The 15,436-nt window shown below is 44.1% G+C and overlaps 1 protein-coding gene across 1 annotated transcript; it reads right to left on the bottom strand.

The window, feature by feature from the left end:
* Nucleotides 1-660: 660 nt before the first annotated feature.
* LOC121580927 (acidic leucine-rich nuclear phosphoprotein 32 family member B) lies at nucleotides 661-2,593 on the bottom strand (the record flags this gene model as incomplete). The annotated part of the gene is made up of 6 exons (XM_045220652.1): nucleotides 661-848; nucleotides 977-1,043; nucleotides 1,153-1,262; nucleotides 1,597-1,774; nucleotides 2,040-2,162; nucleotides 2,444-2,593. Coding segments are annotated over 6 exons (693 nt in total), but the record flags the coding sequence as incomplete, so codon positions are not given.
* Between the last annotated feature and the right edge of the window lie 12,843 nt (nucleotides 2,594-15,436).

Below are 15,436 nucleotides of genomic sequence, written 5' to 3'. Positions count from 1 at the left end.
TATACCATATTTCTGTGTAATAATAATGGCAGTTCATTCAATTGAGGGAGGTGGGGGGGCATGGGGCGGTGATAATGCACACCAGCATGAGCAATATGTTGTTAGGCTCATTTTTGGAGGGGAAAATTATATTTTAAATGGTGTCACCATCATTCTATTTTCATCAGTTTGGGAGTAGAAATGCAAGGCTGAAGAAATTTGGTTTGGCCCCTAAGTCCCTCGCGAACTTCTACAGATGCACCATTTAGAGCATCCTGTCGGACTGCATCACTGCCTGGTACGGCAATTGCGCTGTCCGCAACCGCAGGGCTCTCCAGAGGGTGGTGCAGTCTGCCAAACGCATCACCAGGGGCACACTGCCTGCCCTCCAGGACATCTACAGCACCGGTGTCACAGGAAAGCCAAGAAGATCATCAAGGACCCGAGCCACAGCCTGTTCAACCAGCTACCATCTAGAAGGCGGAGACAGTACAAGTGCATCAAAGCTGGGACCAAGAGACTGAAAAACAGCTTCTATCTCCAGGCCATCAGACTGTTAAATAGTCACCACTAGCCGGACTCCGTCCAGTACCCTGCCCTGAACTTAGTCACTGTTACTAGCCGGTTACTCAACCCTGCACCTTAGAGACTGCTGCCCTATGAACACTGGTCACTCTAATAATGTTTACATACTGTTTTACCCACTTCATATGTATATACTGTATTCTAGTCAAGGCTCATCCTATATAACTACTACTGGAGCGGGAAGGGGCTGGCAACTTGATTGGCTCTCGTCTTTTGCTCTTAATCGCCATCATAATCGTTGTCATCAGGTTCTCGCTTTCTCTTCTCTCCTTGGACAGCCTCGACTTCTGGGAGAAATGGGAAAGTGTTATTATACTATATGATCCTGTACTTAGTAAAGTATCCAAAAGTGAAACATTTTAACATGAGGTTTGGACATGAGCTTGTGACAAAAAGTATGAGAATGACATACCCTCTTCATCGTCGTCCTCATTATCCTCCTCATCTTCAACTTCACCGTCAATGCCAAGGTCTTCCTCCTGGAGAGAAGGGACAGAGCAGGTCAGAATCCACAGAGCTCTCAAACCATATCCCCCCTGTTGATCTTTTAAACTATTGAGTCACAAACAAACCAAAAAAGGGCTTTACCTCCTTATCTCCGATGACCTCATCATCCTCCTCTCCTTCTACTCCCTCCTCTTCATCACCATCATCGTCCTCTTCATCAAAGTCTTCCTCCTCTCCCTCCTCATCCTCTTCTAAAAAACAAATACACCACCTCCATTGTCAGTCATCACACAGATACATGCCGACAAACCCTACAAATACACAATAGAATTGCCTTGCATGACAAAACACCCACGACGTACTAATATGGATTGTAATATATAATATGCCATTTAGCAGACACTTTTATCCGAAGCGACTTAGTAATGCGAGCATACATTTTACGTATGGGTGGTCCCGGGAATCAAACCAACTATCCTGGTATTGCAAGCACCATGCTCTACCAACTGAACTACAGAAGACCCCCATTCTCAACTCACATCTGCACTTCCATTTCCTCAACACGAAAACTAAATGGCTGCCCACCCTCATCGTCGTCATCGTCCACCTCTCCGTCCGAGTCGGTCGCCTCCCGGTCCTCCACGTCGTACCCGTCCAGGTAGGTGAGCTGAGGGAGCAGCTTGAATACACTCTCCCTGTAGTCATTCAGGTTGGTCACCTCACAGTTGAACAGGTCCAGAGACTTCAGGCTGTCCAGCTTTTTCTGTGGGACCAAATGGGTGTAGGGTAATTAGGGGTCAATAACACTGCCTGAATAAATCTCTCAAGAGCTTATAGAACACCTTTTCCTCGTAGGCTATTATAATACTTTTGACCAGAGCCACATAGGGAAACAAACAAACATCACACTGCCAAATAGGTCTACGGTCAAAACTCTATATGGGGAATAGTGTCATTTGAGGCATAGCCTGAGACAATGAGATGGTGTTGTACTGTATTGTGCTCTACCGGGAGTTTGGTGTACCTACCAAAGGTTCCAATGTGCTGATGTCCTTCAGTTTGTTCCCACTTAGATTTAGATGTGTGAGGTTGGGGAGTTTCTCTGCTAGCACGTCAAGGCCACCAGAGATTCTGTTGTCACTGAGTTCCAACTGCAACATATTGTGAAGATATATCAGTCACTTCTGTCGAAAAAAACTCCCAAGCAAGTAACAGTCTTTCAGAAAACAATGATTATGTCCCAAATAGAACCCTATTCCTTACATTACATAGTGCACTACTTTAGACCAGGGCTCTCAAAGGTAGTGCACTATATGAGTGCCATTAGGGACGTAGTCAATGGCTTTTTCTACCCCCCAACAACACAAATGTCTACATTTTATTACTGTAAGTGTAAGCTTGTGTCAAAAAAAAATATAAAGCAAAACTTTACCTTTTTGAGTTTCCCAAGTTTGGGAAGGTTGGAGACTGAGATTAAACCAACGTTTATCAAACTGAGGAATTCCAGATTGACGAATTCTGCTGTGAGGCCTTCGATTTTTCCTTCATTTGAGCTGCAGTTGTCCAGGACAAGTTCTCGTACCTATAAGGATTTTTTTTTTTTTATTATTCATGTAATTCAAAGATTACCGTTTTGTTTTAATGTATGCGTGCATTGTTTACAGCTGCATTACAAACACTCAAAATTGATAATGCACACATGGTATACAAATTGTATTCTATGCATAAGTAATTTGGTGGGTGCTTATATTTGTCCTTTTTCACACATGTAGAAGTGTGTATTAATACATGTGTGAATTGGAAATGTGTTTTTTGCATATCCCACTCTCCGAGACATCCTGTTTAGAATGGTCACATTTCGGCAACTATAACTTGCTGCATCAATACTTTATGGATAAAAAAAAATAAAAAAAAAGCTTGAATCTAAACTTCATGATGAAAAAAGGTTAATATACAAAATATGGACCTCAATGATAGGTGTGGTTGTTATTCCACTGACAGTTTTCCTGACTTTAGTATGAATACTTGCAACGCTCAGTTCGTAGCTACAAAATGTTACATACAATTCATTAAAATGGCAGAGTTCACGTTTAATATTCAGGGACAGTCGTTGCTCAATCAAATGCTCAATACAAAGTTTGAAGAAAGTTAACGTTGAACATCAAAGATCATGATTGATAAGGCTATAAAAGTATTTGGTTGCATAATGTTTTTGTCGAGGCACCGCGGTAGTTTTTTTTAAACAGCTGCCACGAGGAAGAACTGCAGAATACAGTTCTACCTTCACTTGGCCCGCTGATGCAGTCACTAATGAAAAATGCAATGCTTTTCGTTAGCAATCAATACAATTCAATTGGCTTTATTGGCATGGGAAACATGTTTACATTGCCAAAGCAAGTGAAATAGATAAAACAAAAGTGAAATAAAGAATAAAAAATTTACAGCAAACATTACACCAAAGGAAGAGACATTTCAAACGTCATTATGGCTATATACAGTGTTGTAACGATGTGCAAATAGTTAAAGTACAAAAGGGAAAATAAATAAACATAAATATGGGTTGTATTTACAATGGTGTTTGTTCTTCACTGGTTGCCCTTTTCTTGTGGCAACAGGTCATAAATATTGCTGCTGTGATGGCACACTGTGGTATTTCACCCAATAGATATGGGAGTTTATCAAAATTAGAATTGTTTTCAAATTCTTTGTGGGTCTGTTTAATCTGAGGGAAATATGTGTCTCTAATCAAATCAAATTGTATTTGCCACATGCGCCAAATACAACAGGTGAAATGCTTACTTACAAGCCCTTAACCAACAATGCAGTTTTAAGAAAAAAAAAGTGTTAAGTAAAAATTGTTTTAACAAATAATTAAAGAGCAGCAGTAAAATAAAATAACAGTAGGGAGGCTATATACAGGGTGTACCGGTACAGAGTCAATGTGCGGGGGCACAGGTTAGTCGAGGTAATATGTACATGTGGGTAGAGTTAAAGTGACTATGCATAGATAATAAACAGAGAGTAGCAGCAGCATAAAAGAGGGGGTGGATAGTCCGGGTAGCTATGATGAGCTGTTCAGGAGTCTTATGGCTTGGGGGGTAGAAGCTGTTAAAAAGCCTTTTGGACCTAGACTTGGCGCTCCGGTACCGCTTGCTGTGCGGTAGCAGAGAGAACAGTTTATGACTAGGGTGGCTGGAAGTCTTTGACCATTTTTAGGGCCTTCCTCTGACACCGCCTGGTATAGAGGTCCTGGATGGCAGGAAGCTTGGCCCCAGTGATGTACTGGGCCGTACACACTACCCTCACGAAATGAAATTCAAATAATTGAACTGACATTGGTCAATTAGTTGTTTAAAAAACAAAAAAATAACAGCAATATCGTTAATTGCTCAGCACTAACCGCCTACTTCTGTTTACCACAGAGAGTAATTATAACAGATGTATTCCTGCAATACTAACCAGAGATGGTCCCCTGTAGCTCAGTTGGTAGAGCATGGCGCTTGCAACGCCAGGGTTGTGGGTTCGTTTCCCACGGGGGGCCAGTATGAAAATGTATGCACTCACTAACTGTAAGTCGCTCTGGATAAGAGCGTCTGCTAAATGACTAAAATGTAAATGTAAAAATGTAGTGCCTTGCGGTCGGAGGCCGAGCAGTTGCCATACCAGGCAGTGATGCAACCAGTCAGGATGCTCTCGATGGAGCAGCTGTAGAACATTGAGGATCTGAGGACCCATGCCAAATATTTTCAGTCTCCTGAGGGGGAATAGGCTTTGTCGTGCCCTCTTTACGACTATCTTGGTGTGTTTGGACCATGATAGTTTGTTGGTGATGTGGACACCAAGGAACTTGAAGCTCTCAACCTGTTCCACTACAGCCCCGTCGATGAGAATGAGGGCGTGCTCAGTCCTCTTTTTCTTCCTGTATTCCACAATCATCTCCTTTGTCTTGATCACGTTGAGGGAGAAGTTGTTATCCTGGCACCACATGGCCAGGTCTCTGAACTCCTCCCTTTAGGCTGTCTCATCGTTGTCGGTGATCAGGCCTACCACTGTTGTGTCGTCGGCAAACTTAATGATGGTGTTGGAGTCGTTCATGGGTGAACAGGGAGTACAGGAGGGGACTGACCATGCACGCCTGAGCGGCCCCCGTGTTGGCAGATGTGTTGTTACCTACCCTTACTACCTGGGGGCGGCCCGTCAGGAAGTCCAGGATCCAGTTGCAGAGGGAGGTGTTTAGTCCCAGGGTCCTTAGCTTAGTGATGAGCTTTGTCGGCACTATGGTGTTGAACGCTGAGCTGTAGTCAATGAATAGCATTCTCACGTAGATGTTCCTCTTGTCCAGGTGGGAAAGGGCAGTGTGGAGTGCAATAGAGATTGCATCATCTGCGGATCTGTTGGGGCGGTATGCAAATTGGAGTGGGTCTAGGGTTTCTGGGATAATGGTGTTGATGTGAGCCATGACCAGCCTTTCAAAGCACTTCATGGCTACAGACTTTAGTGTTCTTGGGCACAGGGACTGTGGTGGTCTGGTCTCAGGCAGCCTCTGGAACTGCCGTTCTGCTGCCAACAAGGCAGAGTTCATCTCAGCCTATGCTACCCTCCAGTCCCTCGACTTCTTGGCGCTGACGGAAACATGGATTACCACTGAAAACACTGCTACTCCTACTGCTCTCTCCTCGCCTGACCATGTGTTCTCGCATACCCCGAGAGCATCTGGTCAGCGGGGTGGTGGCACAGGAATCCTCATCTCTCCCAAGTGGACATTCTCTCTTTTTCCCCTGACCCATCTGTCTATCTCCTCATTTGAATTCCATGCTGTCACAGTCACTAGCCCATTCAAGCTTAACATCCTTGTTATTTATCGCCTCCAGGTTCCCTTGGAGAGTTCATCAATGAGCTTGACGCCTTGATAAGTTCCTTTCCTGAGGACGGCTCACCCTCACAGTTCTGGGTGACTTAAACCTCCCTAAGTCTACCTTTGACTCATTTCTCTCTGCCTCCTTCTTTCCACTCCTCTCCTCTTTGACCTCACCCTCACCATCCCCCCTACTCACAAGGCAGGCAATACGCTTGACCTCATCTTTACTAGATGCTGTTCTTCTACTAATCTCACTGCAACTCCCTCCATGTCTCCGACCACTACTTTGTATCCTTTTCTCTCGCTCTCCTCCAACACTACTCACTCTGCCCCTACTCAGATGGTAATGCGCCGTCGCAACCTTCGCGCTCTCTCTCTCCCGCTACTCTCTCCTCTTCCATCCTATCATCTCTTCCCTCTGCTCAATCCTTCTCCCTCCAATCTCTTGATTCTGCCTCCCTCAACACTCCTCCTCCTCCCCCTTTCTGCATCCTTTGACTCTCTATGTCCCCTATCCTCCCGGCCGGCTCGGTCCTCCCCTCCTGCTCCGTGGCTTGATGACTCATTGCGAGCTCACAGAACAGGGCTCCGGGCAGCCGAGCTGGAAATGGAGGAAAACTAGACTCCCTGCGGACCTGGCATCTTTTCACTCCCTCCTCTCTACATTTTCTTCATCCGTTTCTGCTGCTAAAGCCACTTTCTACCACTCTAAATTCCAAGCATCTGCCTCTAACCCTAGGGAAGCTCTTTGCCACCTTCTCCTCCCTGCTGAATCCTCCTCCCCCCTCCTCCCTCTCTGTGGATGACTTCGTCAACCATTTTGAAAAGAAGGTTGACGACATCCGATCCTCGCTTTGTTAAGTCAAATGACACTGCTGGTCCTGCTCAGCACTGCCTACCCTATGCTTTGACTTCTTTCTCCCTCTCGCTCCAGATAAAATCTTGCGATTGTGATGGACGCCGGCCGCCCAACAACCTGCCCGCTTGACCCTATCCCTCCTCTCCAGACCATCTCCGGTGACCTTCTCCCTTACCTCACCTCGCTCATCAACTCATCCTTGACCGCTGGCTATGTCCCCTTCCGTCTTCAAGAGAGCGAGAGTTGCACCCCTTCTCAAAAACCAACACTCGATCCCTCTGATGTCAACAACTACAGACCAGTATCCCTTCTTTCTTTTCTCTCCAAAACTCTTGAGCGTGCCGTCTTTAGCCAACTCTCTTGCTATCTCTCTCAGAATGACCTTCTTGATCCAAACCAGTCAGGTTTCAAGACTGGTCATTCAACTGAGACTGCTCTTCTCTGTGTCACGGAGGCTCTCCGCACTGCTAAAGCTAACTCTCTCTCCTCTGCTCTTGTCCTCTATACCCGTCTGCTGCCTTTGATACTGTGAACCATCAGATCCTCCCTCTCCACCTCACCGAGCTGGGCATCTCCGGCGCGGCTCACTCGTGGATTGCGTCCCTACCTGACCGGTCGCTCCTACCAAGTGGCGTGGCGAGAATCTGTCTCCGCACCACGTGCTCTCACCACTGGTGTCCCCAGGGCTCAGTTCTAGGCCCTCTCCTATTCTCGCTATACACCAAGTCACTTGGCTCTGTCATATCCTCACATGGTCTCTCCTATCATTGCTACGCAGACGACACACAACTAATCTTCTCCCTTACCCCTTCTGATAACCAGGTGGCGAATCGCATCTCTGCATGTCTGGCAGACATATCAGTGTGGATGACGGATCACCACCTCAAGCTGAACCTCGGCAAGACGGAGCTGCTCTTCCTCCCGGAAGGACTGCCCGTTCCATGATCTCGCCATCACGGTTGACAACTCCCGTTGTGTCCTCCTCCAGAGTGCGAAGAGCCTTGGCGTGACCCCTGGACAACACCTGTCGTTCTCCGCTAACATCAAGGCGGGTGACCCGATCCTGTAGGTTCATGCTCTACAACATTCGGAGAGTACGACCCTGCCTTACACAGGAAGCGGCACAGGTCCTAATCCAGGCACTTGTCATCTCCCGTCTGGATTACTGCAACTCGCTGTTGCCTGGACTCCCCTGCCTGTGCCATTAAACCCTACAACTCATCCAGAATGCCGCAGCCCATCTGGTGTTCAACCTTCCCAAGTTCTCTCACGTCACCCCGCTCCTCCGCACACTCCACTGGCTTCCAGTTGAAGCTTGCATCTGCTACAAGACCATGGTGCTTGTCTACGAGCGGTGAGGGGAACGGCACCTCCGTACCTTCAGGCTCTGATCAGTCCCTACACCCAAACGAGGGCATTGCGTTCATCCACCTCTGGCCTGCTGGCCCCCCTACCTCTGCGGAAGCACAGTTCCCGCTCCGCCCAGTCAAAACTGTTCGCTGCTCTGGCACCCCAATGGTGGAACAAGCTCCCTCATGACGCCAGGACAGCGGAGTCACTCACCACCTTCCGGAGACACTTGAAACCCCACCTCTTTAAGGAATACCTGGGATAGGATAAAGTAATCCTTCTACACCCCCTTACCCCACCCAAAAAAAATAAAAGTAAAGTGGTTATCCCACTGGCTATAAGGTGAACGCACCAATTTGTAAATCGCTCTGGATAAGAGCGTCTGCTAAATGACGTAAATGTAATGTAAATGTCTGCTTGAAACATGTTGGTATTACAGACTCAGTCAGGGACATGTTGAAAATGTTAGTGAAGACACTCAGCGTATGCTCGGAGTACGCGTCCTGGTAATCCATCTGGCCCTGCGGCCTTGTGAATGTTGACCTGCTTAAAAGTCTTACTCACATCGGCTACGGAGACAGTGACCACAGTCATCCGGAACAGCTGATGCTCTCATGCATGCTTCAGTGTTGCTTGCCTCAAAAGCGAGCATAGAAGTGATTTAGCTCGTCTGGTAGGCTCGTCACTGGTACCCTTCCCCAGATCTGTGCCGCGACACAATCCTGTCTCTGAGCTCTACAGACAATTATTTTGACCTCATGGCTTGGTTTTTGCTCTGACATGCACTGTCAACTGTGGGACCTTATATAGACAGGTGTGTGCCTTTCCAAATCATGTCCAATCAATTGAATTTACTACAGGTGGACTCCAATCAAGTTGTAGAAACATCTCAAGGATGATCAATGGAAACAGGATGCATCGGAGCTCAATTTTGAGTCTCATAGCAAAGGGTCTGAAAACGTTTTTTAATACATTTGCAAACATTTCTAAAAACCTTTTTTCGCTTTGTCATTATAGGGTATTATTGTGTGTAGATTGATGAGGAATACAATTCATTTAATACATTTTAGAATAAGGCTGTAACATAGCAAAATGTGGAAAAAGTCAAGGGGTAAATGTCTGAATACTTTCAGAATGCACTTTATATCAAATAAAAACTAGACAGTGAGGGAGACTCTACAATTTAAAAAAATGGCATAGCATGTGGACTCCATTGATTTTGTTATAATGTTTGAGTCACTCATATAGCATAAGAACAAGGCATAAGCCATAGCAAAATGTGACTCATTTCAGGAAACTAGGCATATGTCGCACGTCACTGCTTCACAGGACCAGCATTTGAACGTAAACATTTTTTATCAAAATGAGTTTTTTGGCAGAAATGAGAACTTTCATGTGGCTTAATAACACACTTGTATTGTGCTTCCCTTTGTAGTCTGTAATAGTTTGCAAGCCCTGCCACATCCGACGAGCGTCGGTGCCGGTGTAGTACGATTCAATCTTAGTCATGTATTGACTCTTTGCCTGTTTGATGTTTCGTAGGAGGGTATAGCGGGATTTCTTATAAGCGTCCGGGTTAGAGTCCCGCTCCTTGAAAGCGGCAGCTCTACCCTTTAGCTCAGAGCGGATGTTGCCTTCTGGTTGGGGTATGTGCGTACGGTCACTGTGGGGATGACGTCATCGATGCACTTATTGATGAAGCCAGTGACTGATGTGGTGTACTCCTCAATGCCATCGGAAGAATCCCGGAACATATTCCAGTCTGTGCTAGCGAAACAGTCCTGTAGCTTAGCATAATATGGTCAAACATTTGGCAGGAGGTTAAGAAGTGCAGCTCAGTTTCCACCTCATTTTGTGGGCAGTGTGCACATAGCCTGTCTTCTCTTGAGAGCCAGGTCTGCCTACGGCGGCTTACCCTACAGCAACGCGAAGGATTGCGAAAATAAACTGAAAATAAATCATCATCAAATTTATTGGGGGAAATGGATTGCCTAGCTGTCGAGCGAATGACCGATAGGACAGTTTGATACATTATATCTGCGTCTCGTAAACAACGATGTCTAAACATCACTGTTACACGTTTCCTAGCAATCAGCTGGAAGTGTTTGCAGTTCGGTCTGTGTTTGTCAGGTGCGTCAGTATTGAAAATAAAAACCGGAAATACAAACGATATACAGACCAGCATACTGAAGGTCGGGTTGATAACGCTTCCCAAAGATTGTTATAACTAAACCAAGATAGACCACAGCCGGTCGTTTCAAATGGAAACAAATTAGTCATAGTGGGCATATTTCCGTTAGGGAATGCCTACTATGCGAAGTGCGTGTGTGCAATAACTCAATTTGCACTCCTAAACAATGCATTAAAAAAAACACTTTGGCAAAGGGTAAAGTCTACAAAACTTTGTACACACTCGGTTCGTAACAGATTTTAGTTTTGGGACAGAAAACTGTGTTGAGATCAAATGTTTCATCGATGAGAAAATTTGCAGAATGTCGGCCAAAATCCATTTAGTTACATCTTCTCCAACTGCCGGCCACTGGGCTTCCTCTCACTACCATATTTGGTAGTGAGTGGAAACGCCAGGCGGATGCTTCACATTTATACATCCGGTGAAATATCTGTTTCATTCTTCTATCTGTGGCTTCCCTGTGGATATTTAAGCAATAAGGCACAAGGGGGTGTAGTGTACAGTGAGGGAAAAAAGTATTTGATCCCCTCCTGATTTTGTACGTTTGCCCACTGACAAAGAAATGATCAGTCTATAATTTTAATGGTAGGTTTATTTGAACAGTGAGACAGAATAACAACAAATAAATCAAGAAAAACACATGTCAAAAATGTTATAAATTGATTTGCATTTTAAATGAGGGAAATAAGTATTTGACCCCTCTGCAAAACATGACTTAGTACTTGGTGGCAAAACCCTTGTTGGCAATCACAGAGGTCAGACGTTTCTTGTAGTTGGCTACCAGGTTTGCACACATCTCAGGAGGGATTTTGTCCCACTCCTCTTTGCAGATTTTCTCCAAGTCATTAAGGTTTCGATGCTGACGTTTGGCAACTCGAACCTTCAGTTCCCTCCACATATTTTCTAAGGGATTAAGGTCTGGAGACTGGCTAGGCCACTCCAGGACCTTAATGTGCTTCTTCTTGAGCCACTCCTTTGTTGACTTGGCCGTGTGTTTTGGGTCATTGTCATGCTGGAATACCATCCACAACCCATTTTCAATGCCCTGGCTGAGGGAAGGAGGTTCTCACCCAAGATTTGACGGTACATGGCCCCGTCCATCGTCCCTTTGATGCGGTGAAGTTGTCCTGTCCCCTTAGCAGAAAAACACCCCCAAAGCATAATGTTTCATTTTACATTTACATTTTAGTCATTTAGCAGACGCTCTTATCCAGAGCGACTTACAGGAGCAATTAGGGTTAAGTGCCTTGCTCAAGGGCACATCGACAGATCTTTCACCTAGTCGGCTCGGGGATTAGAACCAGCGACCTTTCGGTTACTGGCACAACGCTCTTACCCACTAAGCTACCTGCCGCCCCATGTTTCCACCTCCATGTTTGACGGTGGGGATGGTGTTCTTGGGGTCATAGGCAGCATTCCTCCTCCTCCAAACACGGCGAGTTGAGTTGATGCCAAAGAGCTCGATTTTGGTCTCATCTGACCACAACACTTTCACCCAGTTCTCCTCTGAATCATTCAGATGTTCATTGGCAAACTTCAGGACGGCCCTGTATATGTGCTTTCTTTGAGCAGGGGGACCTTGCAGGCGCTGCAGGATTTCAGTCCTTCACAGCGTAGTGTGTTACCAATTGTTTTCTTGGTGACTATGGTCCCAGCTGCCTTTGAGATCATTGACAAGATCTTCCCGTGTAGTTCTGGGCTGATTCCTCACCGTTCTCATGATCATTGCAACTCACGAGGTAAGATATTGCATGGAGCCCCAGGCCGAGGGGAGATTGACAGTTCTTTTGTGTTTCTTCCATTTGCGAATAATCACACCAACTGTTGTCACCTTCTCACCAAGCTGCTTGAGCGATGGTCTTTAGCCCATTCCAGCCTTGTGTAGGTCTACATCCTTGGAGAGCTCTTTGGTCTTGGCCATGGTGGAGAGTTTGGAATCTGATTGATTGATTGCTTCTGTTGACAGGTGTCTTTTATACAGGTAACAAACTGAGATTAGGAGCACTCCTTTAAGAGTGTGCTCTAATCTCAGCTCGTTACTATAAAAGACACCGGAGCCAGAAATGTTTCTGATTGAGAGGGGGTCAAATACTTATTTCCCTCATTAAAATGCAAATCAATTTATAACATTTTTGACATGGGTTTTTCTGGATTTTTTTTTGTTATTCTGTCTCTCACTCTTCAAATAAACCTACCATTAAAATTATAGACTGATAATTTATTTGTCAGTGGGCAAACGTACAAAATCAGCAGGGGATCAAATACTTTTTCCCCCCTCACTGTACATACACATATACATACATACATACATATATCCGTTCAAAAGTTGAGTCACTTAGAAATGTCCTTGTTTTCCCATGAAAACATACATGAAATGAGTTTGAATAGGAAATATAGCAAAATGCATAGGAAATATAGTAATTGACAAGGTTAGAAATAATTATTTTTAATAGAAATAATAATTGTGTCCTTTAAACTTTGCTTTCGTCTAAGAGTCCTCAATTTGCAGCAATTACAGCCTTGCAGACCTTTGGCATTCTAGTTGTCAATTTGTTGAGGTAATCTGAAGAGATTTCACCCCATGCTTTCTGAAGCACCTCCCACAAGTTGGATTGGCTTGATGGGCACTTCTTACGTACCATACGGTCAAGCTGCTCCCACAACAGCTCAATAGGGTTGAGATCCGGTGACTGTGCTGGCCACTCCATTATAGACAGAATACCAGCTGACTGCTTCTTCCTTAAATAGTTATTGCATAGCTTTTACCCTGTACAAATCTCCCACTTTACCACCACCAAAGCACCCCCAGACCATCACATTGCCTCCACCATGCTTGACAGATGACATCAAGCACTCCCCTCCAGCATCTTTTCATTTGGTCTGCGTCTTCACAAATGTTCTTCTTTGTGATCCGAACACCTCAAACTTCGATTTGTCTGTCCATAACACTTTTTTTTCTCCAATCTTCCTCTGTCCAGTGTCTGTGTTCTTTTTGCCCATCTTCAATATTTTATTTTTATTGGCCAGTCTGAGATATGGCTTTTTCTTTTCAACTCTGCCTAGGAAGGTCAGCATCCCGAGTCGCCTCTTCACTGTTGACGTTGAAACTGGTGTTTTGTGGTACTATTTAATGAAGCTGCCAGTTGAGGACCTGTGAGGCGTCGGTTTCTCAAACTAGACACTAATGTATTTGTCCTCTTGCTCAGTTGTGCACCGGGGCCTCCCACTCCTCTTTATATTCTGGTTAGAGACAGTTTGCACTGTTCTGTGAAGGGAGTAGTACACAGCGTTGTACGAGATCTTCAGTTTCTTGGCAATTTCTCGCATGGAATAGCCTTCATTTCACAGGACAAGAATAGACTGACAAGTTTCAGAAGAAAGTTATTTGTTTCTGGCCATTTTGATTCTGTAATTGAACCCACAATTGCCGATGCTCCAGATACTCAACTAGTCTCAAGAAGGCCAGTTTTATTGCTTCTTTAATCAGCGGTACAGTTTTCAGCTGTGCTAACGTAATTGCAAAAGGGTTTTCTAATGATCAATTAGTCTTAAATAATAAATAATATGCCATTTAGCAGACGCTTTTATCCAAAGCGACTTACAGTCATGCGTGCATACATTTTTACGTATGGGTGGTCCCGGGGATCGAACCCACTACCTTGGCGTTACAAGCGCCGTGCTCTACCAGCTGAGCTACAGAGGACCACAGTCTTTTAAAATGATAAACTTGGATTAGCAAACACAATGTGCCATTGGAACACAGGACTGATGGTTGCTGATAATGGGCCTCTGTACGCCTATGTAGATATTCCATTTAAGAAATCTGCTGTTTCCAGCTACAATAGCCATTTACAACATTAACAATGTCTACACTGTATTTCTGATTCATTTGATACTATTTTAATGGACAAAAAAATTGCTTTTCTTTCGAAAACAAGGACATTTCTAAGTGACCCCAAACTTTTGAACGGTTATATATATATATATCTCTATCTATCTATCTATCTCTATATCTATATCTATATATATATATATATATATATATATATCCCGTTTTGGATCAAGGTAGCTAGTAGCTAGCTGACAGCCAGTGGTATAAGTAAAAATACTTTAAAGTACTACTTTTTTGGGGGTATCTGTACGTTACTACTTATATTTTGGACAGCTTTTACTTCACTACATTCCTAAAGAAAATGTGTACTTTTTACACACATACATTTTCCCTGACACCCAAAAGTACCTGTTACATTTCGAATGCTCAGGCAGGACAGAAATATATGGTCCAATTCACACACCTATCAAATAACACGTTGTCATCCCTACTGCCTCTGATCTGGCAGACTCACTAAACACTAATAGTGCGTTTGTAAAGGATGTCTGAGTGTTGGTGTGCCCCTGTCTGTCCGTAAATGTAATTTTTTTTAAACTAAATCGTGCCGTCTGGTTTGCTTAAAATAAGGAATTTATGTATTGTATTTACTTTTACTTAGCTAAGTATTACAATTGAGTACTTTTACCCACCACTTTTACTCAAGTAGTATTTTACTGGGTGACTTTCACTTGAGTCATTTTCTATTAAGGTAACTTTACTTTTAATGAAGTATGACGTTTAAGTACTTTATACACCTCTGCTGACAGCAAAGGTCTCTGCTAGAGATTACTGCAAGATAATGCGGTAAAGAGGTAAATCAATCTGGAACGAATTGCAAAAATCTCTGAAGCTGGAGACTCTTATCTCCCTCACTAACTTTAAGCATCAGTTGTCAGAGCACCTTACCGATCACTGCACCTGTACACAGCCCATCTGAAATTAGCCCACCCAACTACCTTATCCCAATATTGTTATTTATTTTGCTCTTTTGCACCCCAGTATCTCTATTTGCACATAATCTCTTGCACATATAGCATTCCAGTGTTAATACTATTGTAATTATTTTTGCACTATAGCCTATTTATTGCCTTACCTCCATAACTTGCTACATTTGCACACACTGTATATATATTTTCTGTTGTATTTTTGACTTTATGTTTTTTTACCCCATATGTAACTCTGTGTTGTTTTATCACTGCTTTGCTTTATCTTGGCCAGGTCGCAGTTGTAAATGAGAACTTGTTCTCAGCTTAACACCTGGTTAAATAAAGGTGAAATAAAATAAATAAAAATAAA

Source organism: Coregonus clupeaformis, unplaced genomic scaffold (genome assembly GCF_020615455.1).
Source record: "Coregonus clupeaformis isolate EN_2021a unplaced genomic scaffold, ASM2061545v1 scaf4767, whole genome shotgun sequence".
Taxonomy (NCBI): Eukaryota; Metazoa; Chordata; class Actinopteri; order Salmoniformes; family Salmonidae; genus Coregonus; species Coregonus clupeaformis.
This window is presented reverse-complemented; position numbering and strand designations above follow the sequence as displayed.